This window comes from Tursiops truncatus, chromosome 18 (assembly GCF_011762595.2).
Source record: "Tursiops truncatus isolate mTurTru1 chromosome 18, mTurTru1.mat.Y, whole genome shotgun sequence".
Lineage (NCBI taxonomy): Eukaryota > Metazoa > Chordata > Mammalia > Artiodactyla > Delphinidae > Tursiops > Tursiops truncatus.
In genome coordinates, this window is record NC_047051.1 from 38046292 (window position 1) to 38071220 (window position 24929).

The 24929-nt window shown below is 37.2% G+C and overlaps 1 protein-coding gene across 1 annotated transcript; it reads left to right on the forward strand.

The window, feature by feature from the left end:
- The first annotated feature begins 15935 nt into the window (after nt 1-15935).
- On the forward strand, nt 15936-21839 carry PCDH9 (protocadherin 9). Its single transcript, XM_019945990.3, has 2 exons — nt 15936-16487; nt 17756-21839. Exon 2 carries the CDS (start codon nt 17891-17893, stop codon nt 20987-20989), a length of 3099 nt encoding a protein of 1032 aa, XP_019801549.3. The 5' UTR covers nt 15936-16487; nt 17756-17890; the 3' UTR covers nt 20990-21839.
- The last annotated feature ends 3090 nt before the right edge of the window (nt 21840-24929 follow it).

A 24929-nucleotide genomic window follows, 5' to 3' on the forward strand; every position in this document is an offset into this window, starting at 1 on the left:
TTATTATCTCCTGTATTTCAGTAAGAAATACATAAATTTGTTAGAAAACAAAGTAACATAAACAGCCATCCACCAAAAATAAAAATACAAACAACAATATACATTGTTTAGAAGTCTCAAATCAACGAATGATTCAAATAAATGAAAAGTTAAAAAATAATATTATCCTATCAGATTGATAAAAATTAAATAGATTGATCACACTCAATGTCAGAAAGATTTTGAGTATATACTCTTGGTATATCTTTAAGCTGATACCTCCAGGGAAGGTGATTTGGAAATAGTTATCAACATGTCATATGCATTTCCTTTGACCCAACAATCTCAGTTTTAGATATTTATCTATAGGGATACAAAATAAATGAAGACATATGTATTGTGATGGCCAACATACCTTAGAGTTTTAGAAAAAAATTAAGTATATGGGAATGATTAAATTTCTAGAGTGTTCCCATCAATACTGATAAAGTTGATTTCTAAGTATTTATATACAAAGATGTCTTTTAAAATAGATAAAATAGATATAAATATGTAATGCATCTTTATCTGTGTGTACTAGTGGGGTGGGAGTGAGGTTGGGGGCAGGGGGAGCCTGAGAGGGTCTTGAGGTGACAGCTGAAGTGCGGTAATATGAAAAAGACAAGTTAAGAGGAGACATTCATCCTCTACCTCAACAGTCCCCAACCTTATTGGTACCAGGGACCGGTTTTGTGGAAGACAATTTTTCTACGGACTGGGGTTGGGGGGTGGTTCAGGATGATTCAAGTGTATTACATTTATTGTGCTCTTTATTTCTATTATTATTACACTGTAATATATAATGAAATAATTATACAACTCACCATAATGCAGAATCAGTGGGAGTCCTGAGTTTGTTTTCACTTGCCACTCACTGGTAGGGGTTTGATATGAGTCTGCAAGCAATTAATTTATTATGGACTCTGTGCAGTCAAACCTCTCTGCTAATGATAATCTGTATTTACAGCCACTCCCCAGTGCTAGAATCACTGCCTCAGCTCCACCTTAGATCATCAGGCATTAGATTCTCATAAGGAGCGTGCAACCTAAATACCTTGCATGTGCAGTTCACAGTAGGGTTCGAGCTCCTGTGAGAATCTAATGCCGCTGCTGATCTGACATGAGGTGGAGCTCAGGCAGTAATGCGAGCGACGGGGAGTGGCTGTAAATACAGATGAAGCTTCGCTTGCCCGCCACTCACCTCCTGCTGTGCGGCCTGGTTTCTAACAGGCCAGGGACCAGTAGTGGTCCATGGCCTAGGGGTTGGGGACCCCTGCTTTATATTATACTGTTTTTTAAGATTTCCCTTTGCCCTCAGGGGTTTGTATAGCTTTATAATTTAAGAAGCTATTGCAACTCCGGAAAACATTTCATATATGAATACCATATTTTGGTGGGGAAGAAGAGTATTAAAAGTAAGAATAGTTTAAAATGGAATTTAATCATTAATGTGAATAGGTCACAACTTTTTTTGTATGGCACTAAATAAAATAATTGTGTTACTAACCTGGACTCATTAAAAGGTTTACAATGTACTTGCTTAAGTTACATGGGGAACTATTTCTCAGCCATTGAAAGCATTGTATTAGGAGTTTGAATTTAAAAGGGTTATATAAATTTAAGATACAAAGTGGTAAATGAAGACATTGCAGGCTAACAGTATCAGAATTGCAAACAGCAAGTATAATTCATACTGATAACATTTTAAAATATAAAAGAAAGGAAAATACTATTGAAACAAAATCAATAAAAATGGCCACAACTGGAAAACTGCAAAACCCGTGTAATTAAATGCTCAATGTATGTGATCTTTTTTTAAGAATAAATTATTTGAGTTGGAAATACCTCTATGAATCTCATAAAGTATGAAGTCTTAGTAATAAATCATATTTTAAAGAAAGATTACATATTTTTTTCATGTAGACTTAATTTCCTCCATTCTTTTTTGGAGCCTTTAAAAAAGACTTTCAGAGAAAAATAAACTATTTTCTTGCTGGGTGATTGAGACCTCATAAAAGGTTAACGGAATGCTAGAACCTGATCATTGCATATATTTATTTCACTTCCCTCAGGAAGCTGAGTTTGATTAAGTAGATAATTCCATGTTGCAAGAGAAATGCATGTGGTGTATCTGTGCAGTAACTTTAAAAGCCAGATGAGAATGGCTTCAAACTAATTTGAAAACCACTACAACCCCAACAGGAGATTTTTTTCTAACTTGCGGAGGGAGGGAGTGAAGAGGAAGGAAGAAGAACGGAGAAGCACAGAGGGCATGGAGGTAAGCAGCGGAGTTCAGTATTGGAGGTGTAATTGAGTCGTAGGGTGTTCCCCAGGAAATGCAGAAGTGGGAGTGGGGGACGGGGAGGAAGATGGAAAGCATTATAAACGTTAGCATCCAAGACAAATTGATGAATTCGAGTCTAATCAAAACATAGAGCACATAATCCAGCAGGTTCGTATTTGGTGGTCGGAGTCCCTTTACCATGATGACGCCAGAATCAGGCCAATGACAGTATTTGGTTCTTCTGATGTTCTATGAATTAAGGCCTATTCCAACCAAAAAGGGAAGAGGAGCCTAGCACATCAGGATGAGGCTTCAGGATGTCTGCCAAGCAGGCTGAGATTCTGCACAGGTGTGGGAACATGAGGGGCACTGAAGGGAAAACCAGGAAGGTGGAATAGGGCTGGGCCAGTGGAGGTGGACACACTGGTGCAGGCCGAAACCCTGGGGAGTTCGTGCTCAGGCCTCACCCTGTCATTGAAGATTCCTAGTGAATTCTCCGGTAGGTTGCTGGCCTCACCTATTGGTAGACTGGGCTCCCAATCTACTCCAGGTAATGCTATTGATTGAGGATATGTGGGCTGCCTGCCGCGGCTCAGGACTGAGGTAGCATTTCAGAGCTTGGGGAGGTCTTTCTGTTTGGTTTACTTTTTCTTTGGTCTTGTTTTTGTCCCTCTGTTTTCTTTGTTATTTGTTTTCCCATATATGAGCAATGATTATGTTTAGGCTTTTCAAGACTGTGCAAAAGCCCTAGCAACTAAGATGGCAGAAAAGAGATTCTCTTTATTAAGGCTCTTTCTCAAATGGCTTTGCAAACGTAGAAACGTACCTAGCCGTGAATTCATTTGTTCAATTACAAGTGACCCTCTTTCTTCTAATGTTTAATATCTGCCAAATGGTAAAGTGGGGAAAACTGTCTTTATACTCTGATGCTGCGTGATATCCAGGTTATCACGCTCTTCATCTCGGATGCACAATAGCTCTGGATATCATGCTCTTCATCTTGGATGCACAATAGCCAGGCAGATGAGCAGGCAGGCATGACAGAGCCGTGAGAGGTGCCGGTTTCAAAGTGTTTTCTGTGAGTCACACATTCTACATGCAAAATGGCAGAGGAAATTAGATGTGCTGAATTTGTCTTATTAAGGCAGAAATAATCAGATGACTGGAGGCTGTTCTAAGTGCAACCAGCAGAGGGGATGCTGTATTCAGATTAATGCGAATTAAGCAACCCATTTCTGGGATATATTTCTAAATGTAATATAGGGTGTGTGTGGTGGGGGGACATTTTTTTCCAGATGAGGGAATGACGGCATGTTCATTTTAACTCCTTCAAAAATCTGTCTCACAATGACAAAGAAATGAAATGGGGCAAAAGCCACAGGAGTGAGGAGCACAGAAAGTCACACGTAGATGTGGAATTTCAATACATTTACAGAAAGTCATAAAACAAAGAAAGCATGTTTCTAAAGTGAAGGAAGCTGTAGTTCAGGACACAGAAAGTTTAGGGTAGAACCTACAAGAATCCCAGACTCACAACAAGTTTAGGAATAAGTAAGACTATATCTGACTTCAGGTTTTGCCAGCTGATGCGTGAGAGAACCCTGAAATCTCAGTCTTACCATTTCAGGCTTGTTCCTTAGTGGGTGCTCCTGACCAGGGGTTGGGTCTCCAAGGCCTGTGTCCTGGAACCTATCTACCTCCATCATGGGCTTCAGCCATCTTCACAATGTGGATTCAAAATTAAACCAAACCAAGAACTAACTAGTACACTCAGAGCAATTTGAGAAAATTTACATTCAAGAAAAAAGAACAGAATACTATAAAAAAGAATCCCTCAGAGAATGTGAAGGAACATAGAAATTTGAAAGTATGATTGTTTGGAAATTTTCAAAAGATGATAGTAAAAGAAAATGAGGGGGAAGGAAATCTCTTCTCTACTGAAAAAAAATGACATCTAATAAAGGAAAAAATGTTAATAGTATTAGAAAATTCCCATTTTTACAACATGTAATGTAATTATTAATTGAGGGATACAGGTCAAAGATCATAAATGGATGTCAGAATCATTTGATATCAGTTTGTCATGTATTAGAATATTGGAATGGAGCCAATGCATTGTCCCACAAATCATTTACTTATTTAAAGAAGAGGAAAACCGCTACAATGATAAAGATTACAGTTACTTTCTGCATAAAATGACCATACTTCATATCGTGAATAATGAAACAATCTGAAATTATGTCTCCTGGTGTGATTAAATATGAAGAACACAACGTCATCTATGAAATCATATTGCCCAGAATACTCAGCTTTAATCAAGACTTAGTCCTGTGATAACATTATGACAGCCACTAGACACATGGCTATTGAGAACATGAATTGTGCCATAAGTGTAAAGTATACACCAAATTTCATAGATATAGTACTTTTGAAACAGAAGGTAAAATATATTAACAAATATTATTAACATTTTTATGTTGGTTACATGGTGAAATGTGTTTTAGATATATTGGGTTGAATAAAATGTCTTATTAAAATAATTTCACCTTAGTTTTTTTTTTATTTTTTAAAAGTGATTATTGAAATATTTAAAATTATGTATGTGGTTCAAATTATATTTTCACTGCACAGCACTGCTTTAGATCTAACTCCCAGTTTACAAAAATACAGGTCACAAAGAATCAGGTTAATGACCCCAAGAAGAAACAAGCAAATACAGATTGTGGAATAGTCCGCTGTACAAAGTCCCTAAAGTGTCAATGAAAAAAAAAATGAGAAAGTGTTTTAAACAAAGAGGTTAAAGAGGTATAACAATAAAGGCAATGTGACCATAAATTAGATTGGATTGTATTTAGAAGAGCCATTTGTGAATGGCTATAAACTTCTTTCTGAGAATGAGAAGAAGAAATTGAATAATAAACTAGATATTAGATGATATTATGGAATTATTATTACTTTTTAAAGTGTGATAATGATACTGTGATTATGGAGGAGACTTGTCCTTATTCTTAGGAGATGCATTCTGAGTAATTTTGCAATGACAGTTCTGTATCTTACTTTCAGATGTTTGAGCAAATGTTGCGAGAAAGAGATCAAGAAAATTGGACAAGATACTAAAAATTGATGAATTTACATAGAGGATGGTACTATTTTTCTACACATAACATTTTTCTTATCAATAGGCAAGGGTCCAAAGCTTAAAGTACAGAAAGGTGGCCAACATTTCCACATTTTCTTTTCCTCTGTGGTATACTATTTTCTTCCATATGTATTTCTTACTTTGATTAAAAAATACAGTATGTAAATGTGTAATATCAAATAACATAAAAATATCAGAAGTCTCCACTGGAAAAAAACACTATTATTCTTATGTCCATTGATATTGATTTAATTCCTTCCTTTCCCACCAGAAATCATTTACAGTTGAAACACCAGATGCAAAACAGTGATAGTTATGCCAGTCAGCATCCCCTAACTGTCATTAATATTGTAATTTTTTTCTCACATAAATGTAAAACAATAATCGAATAAAATTGTATTGGACTCTATCCTGGATATTCATTGTAATTAAAACATCAAATTATGAAAAGAAAAATTACTTTTATACTCATTTGTCATAGATTTTCCCTTCAACTAGGCATCTGGACAGCTTTACAGCAACTTCACAGAACTACATTTTAATGCTATGTATCTGTCCCGTTTGACTTGATTTGAAATTTACACTCCTCTTTGTCTTCCTAATAACAGAATTAATAATCTCCAGCAGTTTAAGTGCAGATTTAACATAAAGATTATACTGAAATAAAGTCCTAGTCATCTCAAAAAATTGCAAATACACATCACATGGCTACAAGTGATACAAAGTACAGTGTTTGACAGATTTCATTAGTAACCAATCTGGAATTCAAGGAGCATATAAAAATAAATTTCAGTAAGCACCATTTGTATACTTTTTAGCGATATGCATATATTTGATAACCACTTAACTTTAAAATGTTTTTGTTTTCACCAACTTTTGACAATGGAAACTTCATAAGTGTTAAGGCACAATTATTTCTATTTAAATAGGCAACATAGCAAGGTATCTCTCTTTTTGTACCTTTTTAAGTAAGGAGTACCCCGCAGAATCTCAGCCACTATTGATGAATGAGTAACTCCTCAAAAAGCGGACGTTAGAAATCAGCACAATGAGTAAGTTAATGAAACAGGACTGAAAAATGTTCACGTTAAAACCAACACAAAAGAGGAAAGAAAGGAAGAAATAACAAGAATAGGCAATTCTATCACTTTTCTGAAAGAAACATTTGTTGCAAGCTGTATACATGATATATTGACATCATTGTATTGCTGTTTTTTCTAACTATTGACTCTAATATATTTTCTGCAAGGACATGACTAGAATTCTGATATTATAATCAGCTTATTAAATAGCAAAAAGTAAATTACTACCTGGCAAATGTGAGTAAACAACTTAATAAAAAATTCATTCAAATTATATCTTTGACAATGTATTAGTATTTATACTTGAAATCATAGCAAAAAAAATGGTTTACTGGTTCAAGGTTTCAACTAAGTTAATTTCATGAAAGATAGAAAATAACTTGTCAGGTTTATGAAATTTATAAAATACAATTTATAGCATAAATCCATATATTTAACATTTTTAGACATTTTAGTTTTAATATTCATTGCAAAAAAAGTCCTCTAGATGGCAGTGTTTACCACAGTTAGAAATTATTTTAGCTTTTAAAATGATTCTTAAATGAATCAAATAGTATAGAGTTAAAAATTGCTTTTTCTAGTAATCAGTATTTCTTCAGCATTTTTGTTTTGCTCTGAATGAATGTTTAACCTAATTCAGCAAGTTTTTGCTCACTTATTAGGTTATTATTGCAATTTAATGTGCAAATTTCCAGGAACAATTAAATTGACCCCAAAACTTTAGAATAAACATATGTGTGATCAGTATCCTTTGGAGGAATTAAAATAAGTTGTTGAGACTATTGTAACCAGGATGAAAGAAATCTTAGCAACTAACCAGATGAATTACATTACTCTTTTTTTTTTCAAGCTTGTATGTAATTGCATATATGGATAGATTTATCTATACTTTTGGGACTTACAGTCTTATAACCAAGGGAGGTTTACATCTCCTTTTTGAAGTAATTGCAGTTTTAATTTTTTGACTTGATGAACAACCCAAATAAGTCACAGATATGTCAGAGAATCTAGGGCAATCATATTTTGTCAGAGAACTTGAGAGTAGGGTAGATATTTTTTAAATTATGAAATGATAGAAATAATGATTTAAAAATCTGAAATTAACTTTTATACTGGATATATTACATACTAGTATAAAACCAATAAAAATGTCTCATTAAGAATCTTACATTTTGAAAACAAAGATGGACAGAAATGGCCAAGATTAGGCCCAATGGTTGGTTTATAGATTTGCTGTGCCTTCTATAAAAATTGAAAATTTGTCACTAATGGTTGGAAGAGAGATTTGTTTTTTCCAGATTTCAATTAGTGTTCCAGAGACATAATTTATAACATATTTTGTCCATTTTTCTGAAGGTCATTGAATGAGCTCCAGTAATATTTTAACTCTTGGTTTGGCTATTAAGAGATGTAATTAGAAATAAATTTGGTGAAACTAATCATAATATATAAAAATGCAAATGCTACACATCTGTTTTCCCCAATTTTGGCACTACAGCCAGTTTCAGCCAGATAATAATTTGGGTTGTGCCTGAGTGAGTGTGTTTGTGTGTGCGCGCGCGCCGTGCGTTGGGGTAAGTGGGGGAGGGGCATTTCTATGCATTGTGGACATCTGGCATCATCTCTGGCTTCTACCCCACTACAGGGTCTCCTAAGCGGTAAAATCACCTCAAGCTGAAAACCACTAATGCAAACATTTGATTGTTTTTCACTCTTCTTATTCTCCCTTACAATTATAACAAGTAAATCATGTTATCATAGTTCATATTTTAGTCCTTCATAGGATAAGTTAATCAGGAATAGAGTCAAGCAAAACTACCAAGTTGCTGTGGTTAGTTCTTATATTAGTTAGGACTCTTGGTTGCAAGTAATAGCTATTATTAAAGCTAATAGATCTTAAGAAGCAGTGGTGGGGATATAATCGGACATCAACAATGAACTGGAATCAATTAATTAACTACCATAAGTGGTTCTCCATCTCTGGTTCCTTCTTTGCATCATCTTCATTTTTATAACTCTTTTCTCTCAATTTTCCTTTGGGTTTCTGGTCTATGTAATGAAAACTACTGTTTCTAATTACTCCTGAGTATACATCACTTCCTGTTCAGAAAGTTATTAGATTGATCTTGGAGTATCTCTGTTGTAGAACTAGGTTCTGCGATAAAGGGGTTCATTGGTCCATCTTGAATTTAGTATCTTCATAAGCATAATCAAGTGTTGTCAAAATGGAATGCCAATTTCTGGCAGGGTAGGAGTCCACACCATGTGGCTATAGCTGCTTTGCTTTTCATGTGTATGGAATATGGGGAAAATCATTTCAAAAAAGTAGGAAACCTTTGTGAGCTTGGGAGTCCACACATGTATTCTATCACCTCCTTGCTGACACCTCACGTACTCGTTCAGTGGCCTGGTACCCTCACATTGCTCAGTAAATGCCCAAAGTACTCCTGCTCTGTTTCATGCAGCCTGCCTTCCCCTAAAGGGGGCCAGGCTCCAAACAGCTTCTTCCTCACTCCCAGTGAGTTAAAGTAAAACAAAAATTTAGCTCAAGATATCTAATCTCTGTGGGGAAGAAAACAAACTAAATCAATTTAGTACATGAGTGATATGTAAATTTCTTGTGCCCCTGAACAGCACTTGTGTCAAAAGTATGCTTGGTAACAGAATTAATCCCTACATAGTACAGTGGTAGATATAGAGTTTTTCCAGTGCTCTTTTTGTTTTGTTTTTCTGTGAGCCATGGCACAGTGTATCTAAAATGGCTTTTAGGTCCTTGCTACTTAAAATGTGGTCCACAGATCAAGAACATCAGAATGCCCTGGGAACATGATAGAAATGCAGGACCTCAGTATCCACCCCAGATCCAACATATCAGAACCTGCATTTTAATTTAGCAAGATCTCTGGGTAATTTGTATTCACATAAAATTTAAGAAACACAGAGCAGTTTAATTAATTGTTATTTGACACATGAGTAGAAGGCAACTTTAGTATACTACTTGGTTGATGATAATAAACTCAGTAAACATTCTGGAACAATATGAAGATTAGACACAACTAAATGCTAGTGTATTTATGTATATTATCAAGAACTTGCTACTGAGCCTTAGAACGATTGATTAATGTAATAAGCAAATTTTTTTAAAGTCTAAAATATAAAGGAGAGATATTGTGATGAGAATTATCAAAGTAGAAAGGACTCACAGTATAGTATTCCTCACTGCAAACAAACGAACCGTAAGAACCCTCAGCTGAATTATGCTTGAAATATAGCTATTTGAATATTTCTATGCTGAGTCTATAGGATGGTTTTTAAAATATAGTAGGGATTTTTAGGCATTTTTAGATAGTGTGGTCTTTAAATTAGATTTTTGAATGAATTAATGAATAGATTTATGACACTAAATTTGTCCCATATGTGTTTTATAATCTTTTCATGTAATTCTCACTTTCCACTTTTTCCTACGAATTGTGGTGTTTACCTAAAGTGTTACCTGGTCTTTAGGATCTACTTATCTATTGTAATACACCAAAAAGTCAGCCTACTTCCATAGTGAGGGACAAATATTATTGGAAGATAGTTAATCTTTTGTTTCATTACTCTTCCAGTATAGCTGTTAACGACACTTGCATTGGTATAGTTGTTACTTTTAAAAACTAAACAATGAATTTGCAATTAGGCCTTAGATATACTGATATTGCACTCAAACATGGGTGCAATTCACTCCCCAAAATAAACACATTGCATAAATATCTTTGTGACATAAAGAAATGTTTATAATCATTTCGAAATTGTTTGGGGTATTTATTGCTTTTTCTTATATTTTACAAGTTATATTTTTCCAAGGAAAACTTTTCTAACTAGTCTTTCTTGTAAACTCCACGTATAATGTTTCTTGTAACATGCTATTTAAAAAAATAAATCTCTCTTATGATGACCCCATTCCATACAGCCAAGAAGTTTCTTTGAGGCTCTTTTAATCCATTCTAAAAATTCACCAATCTGTTTGAGGCTGACACACAGTCAATTCATAAGCGTAGGCTTGAAAAGATGATGTGCATTTTAGGATCTTTTAAGGACTGTATTAGTGTGTACTGCAAAATAAGATTTTCATTTAAGAAAAAAACATTGTTTTAAAGAATTATGTATATACACACACACACAAAAACACAATTTTTGTAAGCAGAGTGTTATTGACTTAAATCCCAAGCAAAGCATATCACTGTCTTGTAAAGGCTGAGCAAGCCCTATCTCCATTATTTGGGTGTCATCAGTGATATAGAGGCTGCAGGAGTCAAGGGAATATACATGGTCTCCCTGACTCATCCTAATTCAGTTCAAGGGGGACTCTCGGTTGAATTTGGTCCCTGTGAGGAGACTATATGAGAAAAATGAGGCTTATCTATCCTGCCCTATATTAGTAAGTCTATTTATATGCACATTATGTAACAAATTGGGCTCCTAGAAGAATATTATGTGAGCTTATTATTTTTTTTAAAGAGGACAGGGAAAATAGGCATAAAAGAAACATATGCATGAAGAAATTGGGGGGAGGGGAACAAGGAATGAAAGTGACTAGAATGATGTTGTTTCAAGTGATATAAACTCCTATGTTTAACAACATATTCCTATGATAAGAAATAGTACTACTGAAAGAGAATTTTAAAATGTGTACTATATTTTAACTTAAAATAGCTCTAATATCTATGAAAAATAATTTCCCAATTATCTTTGGGCAAATGCATTTGTGCTTAAAACATGTTCTTATCTCAACATTTTTCTATCTCTATTTTTAGTGTAAATAGAGGTGCTTTCAAATAATGTGCATGCTATATTCGGACATTTATCATTTATGTAAATATGAATTGATCATACTTGATATTCTAATTGAACAAGTCTTACAAAAATAAATATCATACAAACACAAGAATAGGAAGTTTTGTATATTTCCCTTGAAATTACATGATTTTAAAATGATCAAATTATTTAAACTTATATTTATTCTCTCTTTACTATCATTAAACCAGTTTTTCATGTTTCCTAAGTGATTGCTTGAGCCCTACGTGTAATGGGGAAACCATTTGTTATGAGAGCTATGTCTATATGAAGTCTTAAACAACCAATAATGAAATCTGAAAATTCAATATTTTCTTTATTTATATAGTAATCATGATAAAATAGTGGCACTGGAAAATGTCAGTTTATATTGTAGTAACTGTTAGAGCTACAAACCTGACATCTATAATCAGTCAGTGATAAAAATATAGCAAATTGGGATAAATTTAGTTCAGTCATTCAAATAGAGTGAAGCTTCTTGTCACCTGCTTTCTTTGTCATTTGAATACCTTGGTCTAAGTTTTCCTTAAAAGAAAAGAAAAAAAAAAAAAAGAAAGATGTTCAAAGAAAAGAGCCAATAGTAGAGCAAAAGAATGATTCAAGGAGCTTACTACACTTTGCCAGTTTGCAGCTTTAAAAGGTGTTAATTTTCTTTTTGTGGTGTTAAAATTCTGCATTGTCATTTTCTAAATAGTGGTAACACAAATAACCCTTAGCATTTTTCACACAATTCCCGCTCTACCCCCAGGAAATACAGTACAATAGTCTAGCCTCTTCCGCGAAATGGGGACAATAAAACCTGCTGTGACATAAAAGTCCCTGTGATTGATTGATTAATGTCGGTTAGCCACAAGAAAACATCTGGATTAAAGGAACTTTTGAAGTACAGGGCACAATAGAATTTTATTTTATTTTATTATTTTATTTTATTTTATTTTATTATTTTATTTTTACCTTTGATTGGAATATAGAACTAGTACATTAGAGTTGAAAATTTTAGTCTTGAAATCCTTGAGGAGGTCGTTTGATCATTCCAAATACCACAGTCTATGTCATTTATAGAAAATGTAACATGAAAAAGCTTTTATGATCTCTGTGTGAAATGTAATTTTAAAATGCTGAGTGGTAACTAGAAAATCATAGGTGAAAATCCAATTAACAAACTGAACTGCGTAGTAATTCAGGTTATTAAATGCCATTACATGGAAATTATTGTTTAAATATATAAACAACATTAAATTCTTGCAATATAAAATAATTTTACTAACTCGATATCTCTTTCTGTATAAATCTGTAATAGTATTTTAGTCTTCGCTTAGCTGGCCGAAGGTGACTTAGCTTCACAAGTATCCCATGACCTATATAACCGGCAGAGAACACGAAGGTAATTTTACTACAGCCTGGATGGCATAATTCTTAAAGTACTAATCAGGTACAACACAGGTGATAATTCCTTGCTGTAGAAAACATGCATTGACAAAGATGTATAAGGGTTAATTGAAGAGATCTAATCAGAAATGTAACATGTATATTGGAAGATGTGTATTGGAAATCATATAAATGAGAATCTAACATTTTATTAAATTCATGAAAGAAAAAGGTGATTAAAATTCAGCAAAAAAAAAAAAAAATAGATGTTCCCCTACGAAAACTAAAACTAATGAATATTATCATTTCCCTAATTCATAATTATGCAGATATACCTTTTTAAAACAAAATTAGGAGAGGTGGATTGTGAGCAGCTCTCAATATGCAAATGTTTTATATTGTGGTTTGGGCAGAAGCCTCAAGTTAAGATAGCAGAGAGTTAGGAAAATGACCCTTCATATTTAATTTTCTTCCAGGAATATTAATAAGATCTCTAATAACAGTTCTCCTTCAAGAGTTTAGCAGTTCAAATATAATAGGGCAAACAAGCTTCAACTATTCTAGCTTTAAGAGGTAAAACTATTATGATTAAAGAATCCCACTAATTTATACATGCCAAATAAACACCCATAAGATGGAATGCAATGAAGTCAGTAGCTCTATTTCTATATTATACTCAATGGCCTTTGAAAGGAATCTACATGGGCTTCGTTTTGGGGCTTTGACCTGTGGTTTCTGTTAATTGAAGTCTCATGGTCATAATTTTTTATAATGTGATGATATTTTTCTCTTCCTTAACTTTCATCTGTGTTCATACTAAGATTTCATTTATGAGCATAGGATAATAATGGGTCCTGACTACAAGCAACTACCCCTTAGCAGACAGAAACAATTCCACTTAGTGATAATGTTAATTATGGCTAAGCTATGTGTTGTGACTTTGAAATGACTACGGTATGATTAGAATAAGAGTGTGAGATAACTGATGCTTACAAAATGAACTGGAAAGTGGCTGTGCTGCTATGTTTATTGTAAATGTATCAGAATGATGGTTCATTTACCATTTTAAACTAGTTCAGAGCATAAAATCTGTGGCAATTGGAAAAATGCACTAGCTTTAATTGTAGATTTTGTGAACAGCAAAATGATCATTCACTGTGGTAAAATAAAAGAATCTTCAACTCACTTGCATTATTGTATGAGGTAATATTTTTCTTTTGACTTTTTAGCTACTTAAGCAGTCCTTTTTGTTCTTAAATTTTGTATATTCTAATCATACAAAATACTACCATAAGAGTTATCTAGCCATTTAAAAACAGTATCAACCTATGGTCTGCTAGAAACCTGTTTTATATTTCACATAGAAGGGATTCATGTATTTTACAGTGGGCTTTGAGGCACTGCACTTTTACTGTGTATATTCACCTGAGGAAAAGTCCGAAAAAAATCCTTACATTTCCATAGATGTGGAAAAATTGCAATGTCAAATGAATTGGTTAAATAATGGAATTATTTATACAATATCTAAGTTTGGTAGGTTTGCTTAGTGATTTTTTTTTTACTTTTAAATATCTAAAAATAAGTGTTCATATTTAAAAAGGAAAGCCATTGTATTCAAAAACAAAAGGTGTTCCTGAACACGCCATCGCAGTGCATAACTACATGAAAGAGCCTTCAAGGCATCTTCAGCCCAATACAGAATGGGAAACACGGAGGTTTAAAATAGATGCCCTTTATCCTCCCTGTAAGTTAGAACAAGTTATTCAATCATGCATTAAGACCTTCTCAGACAACCTTTATAGGTCATGCAAAAAAAATATTATATTTTTTGTTCCAAGTGAACTGTTACTATTATTAATGCTTCTAACTTTACTCAGGCATCTGGCGTCGTAGGTACAACCCATAAAACAAACCTTCGTGGTTTACTGATTTTAAAAGATCAATCAAATATAGATAGTGCTTTCGGGGCCAATATTTAAGGAAAAAGGGTAATCCTTTCGAGAGTCATTCTATCCGGCTCTTGCATGAAAATGAGAAACGCGTGAGGATACTCGACGGAACAGGAGTCAGAGAAATGAATTGCACAGGGAAAGACAAGTACTACATGTCAAGTTGGAATCAGCAGAAAGTGTAAGAGGAAAGGAAACGTTCCACAGCTTGGGGAGCAGCTGGACAGGACTCCTTCCAGCCTCTCCCGAGCAAAGTTTGCAGTTAGGTGAGGTGAAGCGGCTTTTGCCGCAGCCGCACGTTCGGGCGAGCTCGGGTTCACAGGTTCTGGGCGCGGCGGGAGCAGAAGTGCAAGGACAGCCGGGATCGGCCGCCGCGGCCCGTCCTGCTACTGGAGACAAGACTTCGCCCCGCTAAGCAGACTGGCCTAGGGCTGACTAGGGTGACTAGGGGATCCCAGAGGCTGTCATTTTCCCTTTCTCCCGGCAGCTTCCGTCACCCTGCACGTAAGGAGGGCTCAAATTAATTTTCTTTCCGGTCTTGATTGAGATTCGAATATCCTCCGTCCCGACCTTTCCTATCCGCCCTCTCTGCCCTTCTTGCCAATGTCCTCGCCAGCAAAAGCCTCTAGTTGCGGCACCGGGAATGTAGCCCGTTTAACGCGCTCCGGGGATCTGCTGGGCCGTGCTCTCCTCCGAGGGCCGACAGTGAGTCTTGGACCCCGGGTGGACTCTCCCATCTGTGCATTTTGGTCCCTCCATTTAGCAAAGAGAAGTGTGGAACGTGCGCCGGCAGCTGAGCCGCCTCGGCATCCCCCAACCGCCCGCAACGGTGCCCGAGGCTGCCGGATCCCCGCCCGCACGCCCGGCCGGCCTCCCGCTCCCCCTGCTCGTGCGACCGCCGGGTCTCGGCCGCTCGCTGCCCTGTGCCGTCCGGAGCAGCCGCCAGCCCCTCAGCGCCCGTGAGAGCCGCGTCCGCGGGGGCCTGGGGAGCGTCGCCTTTTCCCTCCCGGGCCGGACCCTGCTGGGCATGCTCAGTGCACCTCCTGGAACCCGGCTCTCCCGGGGCCAGGATCGGGTCTCCGGGTTTTCGCGGCTGCCGAGGGGACGATGGGGAGGAAAGGCTGGCAGATAGTCAGCGCCTTGTTCCACGCCCAGCTGCGGCCGCCCGCACCGCAAGATACGGGCCAATCAGGGGCCGGGGGAGGGGCTTAGGCCGTCACGCCCTCCCTCTGGGTTATTGAGAGTTCTATCAAGAAATTCAGTTCAGAGAGAGAAGGAGAGAGGGGCAAAGGAGAAGGGAGAGAGGGAGAGCGTGCCAGACAGGAAGGAGCGCCCTAGAGTCTCCGAAGCACGAAAGAGATAACCAATTAGGAATTTTCGGGCACTGTCACCCACCCCGAAAGCAGCCAGAGACTCACCATCACCCCAACTCTGACGTTTCCTACAAGAAGTTAGAGACTTAAGCAGTATTGACATCGGAGGGAAATGGTATGTTTGATGCTGTGGAAAATACCCCCGAGCTGAAGAAGTGCAACTGGATGTTGTGTGTGCGTTAAATACCAGAAGAGCTCAGACCCCGTGGGTAATAGAGACGAAATGTGGAGAGAATGACTAACGACAAATCTGTGAATTTGTTCTCTGGAGTTGCTAATTTGCCAGCCCGAAGCAACACATTTTACAAGGAGGAAACGTTTTGCTGCTTCTGATTTCTCCCCAAAGTGGTGCTACCAGACGCATGGCTTTCTATATGTTGGAACAGCTCATTTCTAACTGCAGCATACCGGGAAAGGGGAAAGGTTGAGGCAACTAACGTAAGTGTAAAGTTTCGCATGCACAATTGTAAATTTTGTGTTTAGATATGTCCTCGGTGTAGACGAGGGATGTTTGTAGTTGGGTAGACTGTTGGGGCAGAGCTCACCTACTAGGCTGTATCTGCATCCCTACCTGCATCACTCTGCCGGAACTAATCGCGGGCATCAGCTACCGTGCAGCCTAATGCCGAGAAGATTAGAGCCTGGGTACTGACCAGTTCTACTCAAGTAGGTAGCTGTCTGGAGCCTTGCACCCGTTTAAATTGCAGTTAGGAGGGCATCTAAGCAGAAGGCTTTTTACCTGCGTTATTGAGTTGCAGTATTTACGTGTGGCCGATGTTACTAATACTACAACCGGAGATCGGGGTTAAGAAACTGCGTTTTTTTCCCCTCTTTTATGCTCAGTAGAAAATATTGTGCTGTTACATGGAAATGTTAGCTGCGTTTCACTTATATCTTGGCACCCTCTTCCACCTCTAGGATAAGGAATCTTATGTTATTATATATATTCTAAAAGTTTTAATGTGTTTCTTAATTCTGATGGTGATAATTTGGCAACATGGAGAAATGAGAGCAAGGTCTGGGTAAGAAACTGAAGGTCTTGGTATTGTGCTTTTAGGCAATGAGGTTATACAGTGGCCAGAGACTTGCTTCTGTCGCTGCAGCAGCATGTCCGGATGCTTGCTTCCCAGTAAAATTGTATTTAGAAGGCAGTTGAAGAACTGGGAGGAAAGAAAAAAGATAGTCTTTTTAGAAGAAAGAGATGACTCAGTGTGGCAGAGAAGAAAACGCATCACGTATGACATGTGAGAAAGCAATTAGCAGGAACCATAGCTAAGTTAGTGTTTTTCACTGGCTCCTCAAAAAACTAAGGGAGGTCGGTTAGAAGCCAGGAGGCGGGTAAGCCGGGGGGAGGGGGGGTGTGAATGGGAGGAGATGGGGGGTGGGGGCGTGGTGGTGGTGGTGGAGGGGAAGAGGAGAACAAGGACGCATGTTTTGAATTAAACAGTATCCTGAAAACAGTGTGGGTGAATACAGGTAAAAATAGCAGCTGTCTTTAATTCAAAAGTAGATAATTTCATTTTCTCTGGGCAAATGTAACAAGCCTGGGATATTTAGTATTTTTATCCACAGAGTTAAGTTGCAAACAGTGGCAGAACAAACTGCCATGTTTACTAATATGCAGTGGGAAAATGTGTTGTGATATTTCGTGACTGTGTGCTTTTGTTTACTGAAGAATAATATTGTCTATATGATTGTGTTGACAGTGGCTGTCTCCAAATAAGTCATGAGATGTAATGCATCCTCCAGCCCATGCACGCTTCCTCTTGCAATTTGTGCATCATTCCTCAGTGGAAACCTTTAAACCCTAAAACCCAGGAAAAGAAAATAAATACATTATCATGGACCTGAGGGATTTTTACCTGTTGGCTGCTCTGATTGCCTGTTTAAGGCTGGATTCTGCAATAGCTCAAGAACTTATTTACACTATTAGAGAGGAATTGCCTGAAAATGTGCCCATAGGAAACATACCAAAGGATCTGAACATTTCTCACATCAATGCTGCCACAGGGACCAGCGCTAGCCTTGTCTACAGACTGGTTTCTAAAGCTGGGGATGCCCCTTTGGTGAAAGTATCCAGTAGCACTGGCGAAATTTTCACGACCTCCAATAGAATAGACAGAGAAAAACTCTGTGCTGGAGCCTCTTATGATGAGGAGAATGAGTGTTTCTTTGAACTTGAGGTGGTGATCCTCCCCAATGATTTTTTCAGGCTGATCAAAATTAAAATAATTGTCAAGGATACCAATGATAATGCCCCCATGTTTCCATCTCCTGTCATCAATATTTCCATCCCAGAAAACACTTTGATCAACAGCCGCTTTCCAATTCCATCAGCAACAGATCCTGACACAGGCTTCAATGGTGTACAGCATTATGAATTGTTAAATGGGCAGAGTGTTTTTGGACTGGATATCGTGGAAACTCCGGAAGGAGAGAAGTGGCCACAATTGATTGTTCAGCAAAACTTGGACAGAGAACAGAAAGATACCTATGTGATGAAAATCAAAGTAGAGGATGGAGGCACTCCACAGAAATCCAGCACAGCCATACTGCAGATCACAGTAAGTGATGTAAATGACAACAGGCCAGTGTTTAAAGAGGGTCAAGTGGAGGTGCACATTCCAGAGAATGCTCCCGTAGGCACCTCTGTAATTCAGCTCCATGCCACTGATGCAGATATAGGCAGTAATGCTGAAATCCGGTACATTTTTGGTGCCCAGGTCGCCCCTGCAACCAAAAGACTCTTTGCTTTAAATAATACTACTGGGTTGATTACAGTTCAGAGGTCCTTAGATCGAGAGGAGACAGCCATTCACAAAGTGACAGTGCTGGCCAGTGATGGCAGCTCCACTCCCGCTCGAGCAACGGTTACCATCAATGTTACTGATGTAAATGATAACCCTCCAAACATAGACCTCAGGTACATTATAAGTCCCATCAATGGCACAGTGTATTTGTCTGAGAAAGATCCTGTCAATACAAAGATCGCCCTAATTACAGTTTCAGATAAGGACACAGATGTGAATGGCAAAGTGATCTGTTTTATTGAAAGAGAGGTCCCGTTTCATTTGAAGGCAGTATACGACAACCAATATTTGTTAGAGACCTCCTCTTTGTTGGACTATGAGGGCACCAAAGAATTCAGCTTTAAAATTGTTGCCTCTGATTCTGGGAAGCCCAGTTTAAATCAGACTGCTCTGGTAAGGGTTAAGCTTGAGGATGAAAATGACAACCCACCAATTTTCAACCAGCCTGTAATTGAGCTGTCAGTTTCTGAAAACAACCGACGTGGGTTGTACTTAACAACTATTAGTGCCACAGATGAAGACAGTGGGAAAAATGCAGATATTGTTTATCAGCTTGGACCGAATGCCTCCTTCTTTGATCTGGACCGAAAGACAGGAGTTTTGACAGCCTCCAGAGTCTTTGACAGAGAAGAACAAGAAAGATTCATTTTTACAGTAACTGCCAGGGACAATGGGACCCCTCCCCTCCAAAGCCAAGCGGCTGTGATAGTTACTGTTCTGGATGAGAATGACAATAGCCCCAAGTTTACTCATAATCATTTTCAATTTTTTGTGTCTGAGAATCTGCCAAAGTATAGTACCGTGGGGGTAATCACAGTGACAGATGCAGATGCTGGAGAGAATAAAGCTGTGACTCTTTCCATTTTAAATGACAATGATAATTTTGTGTTGGATCCCTATTCTGGAGTCATAAAGTCAAATGTCTCATTTGACAGAGAGCAGCAGAGTTCCTACACTTTCGATGTCAAAGCCACTGATGGGGGACAACCACCCCGTTCCTCTACTGCAAAAGTAACTATAAATGTCATGGATGTCAATGACAATAGTCCAGTTGTCATTTCGCCACCTTCTAATACTTCTTTTAAGTTGGTGCCTCTCTCAGCCATTCCTGGCTCCGTGATAGCAGAAGTTTTTGCAGTGGATATTGACACTGGGATGAATGCTGAACTTAAGTATACAATTGTGAGTGGGAACAACAAAGGCCTGTTTCGGATTGATCCAGTAACAGGTAACATCACTCTGGAAGAAAAACCAGCACCTACTGATGTGGGCTTGCACCGATTGGTGATCAACATAAGTGACCTGGGATACCCTAAGTCTCTGCACACACTTGTGCTTGTTTTTCTTTATGTTAATGACACTGCTGGCAATGCCTCCTATATCTATGACTTGATTCGCAGGACTATGGAGACCCCATTGGACAGGAACATAGGTGATAGCAGCCAACCCTATCAAAACGAGGACTATCTCACCATCATGATTGCCATTGTCGCAGGTGCCATGGTGGTCATCGTCGTGATCTTCGTCACCGTTCTGGTGCGCTGTCGCCATGCATCAAGATTCAAAGCAGCTCAGAGGAGCAAGCAAGGTGCCGAATGGATGTCCCCCAACCAGGAGAACAAACAAAACAAGAAAAAGAAAAGGAAGAAAAGAAAGTCTCCCAAGAGCTCTCTTTTGAACTTTGTTACCATCGAAGAGTCCAAACCTGATGATGCAGTTCACGAACCCATCAATGGGACAATAAGCCTGCCGGCTGAGCTGGAAGAGCAAAGCATAGGTAGATTTGACTGGGGTCCGGCACCTCCAACCACCTTCAAGCCGAACAGCCCTGACCTGGCCAAGCACTACAAATCCGCTTCTCCACAGCCCGCTTTCCATCTTAAACCAGACACTCCGGTTTCTGTGAAAAAGCATCACGTGATTCAGGAGCTCCCGTTGGACAACACCTTTGTCGGGGGTTGTGACACCCTTTCCAAACGCTCTTCCACTAGTTCAGATCACTTCAGTGCCTCAGAGTGCAGTTCCCAAGGAGGCTTCAAGACAAAGGGCCCCTTACACACCAGACAGGTAAATGAGCACTTTTACTGGTCTATAAGTACTGCATACAAGTGCCCAGTCAACCAGTATTAACGTGCCAGTGTGTCTCTTGTTTTGGTCTAACTTTAGCTTAGTTATAAAGAGGGGAAAAAAAACTTGACCCCTTTTCTATTCCTCTGGGGCTCAGCCAAGAATTTTTAGAACAGCTTTGAAATTTCTGAGTTCTGAGAATTATTTAAACTCCCAGTTTCCTTCAAATGGCAAAAGATGAAAAGAGGAAATTATTCCAAAATGTCCCAAGATAACATTTGCTGAAGAATAAAACCTGTCCTGATAGGCCAAATTCTGCTCCTGGGGTTTCCAAATTGACTGCTTCAAGATTTTCACATTACCATTTGATCTCAAAAGTCACCTTCAAATCTCAAGTTTTAAATGATGTTTGAAGGTGTGACTATAATTATGTTACAGCTGTGGTTGCTAAAGGGGTTAATTTTTTTTTAGTCTCTAAAAAAGATAGTAGAATATTAAATGTATATCAGCTGTGAAGCACATGATTGTTGATAGATTGTGACTAAGCCATATAGGAAGTCTTCTCTTTAATTTCAGATGATTTTATTGTAATATAGTAAATTGGGGGTTGAATAGAAAGATTTGCAGATTGTCCACAATGGCCAAAGTACTCTTTCAAAAAAAAAACAAAAGAAAAGAAAAGAAGAAGGAATACTTTCTCCCTAATAGAACTGGTTTATACAGAAAAGAATGAATCCATTGTAAATATTCTCTCATCTTAGTAATGCATAAGTGATCTGTCTTAACTCATTTTAAACTGTGAAATATGCCATATGAAGAGGGATTAAGAGGCTGAGAAACTCATATTTCAACCAAATCCAGAATTAGTTTTTCTTAGGTCTAATAATTCCTTGTTAATAAAGATTTAAATGCAGCGCTGTCTAATTTATTTCACTGGTGCTTGTCTTTTGCCATGAAATTTGAGTGTCAATAATAGCCTGTAGATGGCACTAGGGTATCATGTCCCTTGTGCTGGCCAGCTGCCAATCCCACAGTAGCAAGGAAAGGGAGAGGGAAAGATCAAGCTGGTACTATGGCCAAAGATACCTTTTATTTAATGATAGTTGCTCTGGAGCAACTAGCATGTCAGTTCATTTGCTTGCTCTTTTGTGATCAGCTTTCAAACACCAACTTTCTAGGATTTTGTAATCCAAGTTCTTTGTTGGTATTGAGTCCACCTATGGTGATGACCCATCTGAATTTGTTAAAAATAAGGAACATACAGATTTTAGAGAATCAAGTAAAGCAAGATAAATTTTCAGGATAGTATTGACAGTCATTGCTTAGTATTTGAAAAGTCAAGAGTTTTTCTTTTTTTCCTGTGGTGGTGGGACTGGTGAGAATGGTCTATTGAAACTCTGTCTCTCACCATCCAATGTTTGTTGCTCTGCAGTGACTTTAAGGTTTCATGGTAGTAAGATATTTATTAAAATCATTTTGGCAGTGAATCACAGAGATTCGTTCAGAACATTAAGTATAACGCCTACGATTTTACAACTAAAATCTACATTTCTTAAAAGATTAAATATCTACAGCATTTAGAAAGTACAAGAGCTTGAATGCACAGGATGAAAGGAATTAAAATAAGTCAGTTTGGAGGTTCTAGAGGAGAATACGGAAGTTACTGGATATACATAGAATTTGGAATGAGTTATTTTCATGTTAACTTCATGAGCTTTTTAAAAGAGGTTTGATGTTTTAAAGTTAAGAAAATATCTGAGTTTAGTAGAGGTTTATAAATGTTGGTAAATAGTTAATCATGATGATAAAAGTAACTTTTGAAACTAAGTGGATTTAAATATAAAGTTGCTATTTTAATGAAAAGAAAACATGGCTTTTTATTATTTGCTTTTAATGGGAAAGTCACTCAAAATACTGATGATATTTTATGATTTGCATAATATCTTGAAAAATATAACACGATTTAAAACTTTTCATATAAAATCTGAAATTTGTTTTCCGAAGAAACATGCTGATATTATTCCCACGTCATCATCTTTCTTTTCATATTATGTGTGGTAGGTATTATGAGCATTGATGTACAGACACACTTTTTCTGACTTCTTCCCCAAAGTTGAATCTATATATAGTACAGTGACATAAACGTTAAGTGCATTTCAGCAAAGTATGGGAAAGATCTTTTGTCGAGGCTTAGTCAGTCATAGGAAATTTGTTTGTATGATGTAATCTTTGAAATAAGATGCTGAGTAATTCTCTAACTGGAACTAAAGTGCATTTTAGACATTCCTTCAGACCATGTGTTACTATGCTGTTCTCCTTGTAGGCATTTCAATGTTCAAATGTAGCTATAATTCACTATTATGGTAAAGAGCTACTGAAATGGCTTTTCTTATTTACACCTTTTAGAAGTTTTCATGCTGAGAAAGAAAAATTGCAGTGTTGTAGAAAAGGAATACTTCTGGAAGTAAGGACAGGTGATGGTGATAGAAATGTGTACAATTTTACTATGAAAGAGGCATATTTTCTATGAATGAAGAACACACATATATATATACTATCCTTTAAATTATTTTTTCACTGAACTATATGGCTGTTATTAAAGATGTCCTAGTTAAGCTAAAAAGTAAAAATTCTTTTTTTTAGCTCCTTCACTTCAACTAGTGGCTTCACATAAATACAAAATGTGCTCCTGAGGCAACACAATTTTGAAAAAGTGGGGCTTATTACAACAAAAGCTTTCAAAGGAATTTATAAACTAAGGTATAATCTGTGAAGATTTTTAGTTGAGTGGGCAAAGATTGCTGTTAACAGAAACACATTTTCACTTTATGGTGCTAGTTGAAGTGAGTAAAATGCAAGATTCTTGAGCAAAGGGTTAACAAACTTAAATATCATGAGTTTGTATTGTCTGTACAATGAAAACATAATGTCTGACATTTACACCATGAGTTTGGTTATAGTGCATTGATTCTTATTTTGTCTGACTTTTTTCCCCCTGCTGTTTCCCCTCATGTGTTATAAAACACTTGTAAACCACGTTCCTCAACCACTCTACTTTACTAAACTTTCATTTTCCTTGAATATAACAAATCTGTCACTGAATCTTCCACAAATTATTTTTTATGAATTTTTGGAAGTATCCTTAATATTCACAGATTGAATGAAATGTCCCTTTTTTAAAGAGCTAAATTATATCTTGATATTTTTTCATAAATAAACAAAGTTCACTGTTATAAGGTTGAGAAGATGACAACATTATCATTTCCAGTAGGGCTTTAAATGACAAAGCTCATTGGCATATTTTCTCTAAAAGGAAAATATCTCCTTAATAAGTATGATTTTTAAAATATAATATTAAGTTTTCAAAATTTAAGGTGTCTCAGAAGCATTTGGAATGTTTCTTAAATCATGAGTTGTTGGTCCCTAATCCCAGAGGTTAGGTTCAGTATCACTAGGGTCAAGCCTGAAAATTTGCATTGCTGACAAGATCCTAGGTGATACCGATGCTGCCAATCCAGGGACCATACTTTGAGACCCACTGCCTCAGCATATTGGGACGAGAAATGTCAGCCCCTTTCCCTTTCAGATTATCATTTCCAGAGGACCTGTTTTTGCATACTCCAACTCTCAGCTCTTATTGAAAGCAGTTTTATTGTAGCTGGAGGCTTTACAGTTAGCTGTTTATTGCTGTTTCCCAACCTGGTTGACAGCATTTGGGGAATTAATTTTCTTGGCCCCATTGTGCTTTTTGCAGGGGTATAAATGAAAATGTTAAAGAATTTAAAAAGTGACCTATTTACACTTGACAACTTCTTACGGTAATAAAACAATTTGTAATAGTTGTACTGTGAGTTTGGTTCGGGGTAAACAGTTACGTTTAATTTTCTAAATGAAATGCTTATTTTAGAGCTTAAACATCCTTACTTTAACTTTTCACAATCTAGAGTATTTGCTCATATATACATTTGTGTATATATTGAAGAAATTATATATTGAAAATGTG

Bases quoted from the DNA above. Each gene is read 5' to 3' on its own strand.
- PCDH9 (XM_019945990.3), top strand. From the start codon at position 17,891: ATGGACCTGAGGGATTTTTACCTGTTGGCTGCTCTGATTGCCTGTTTA.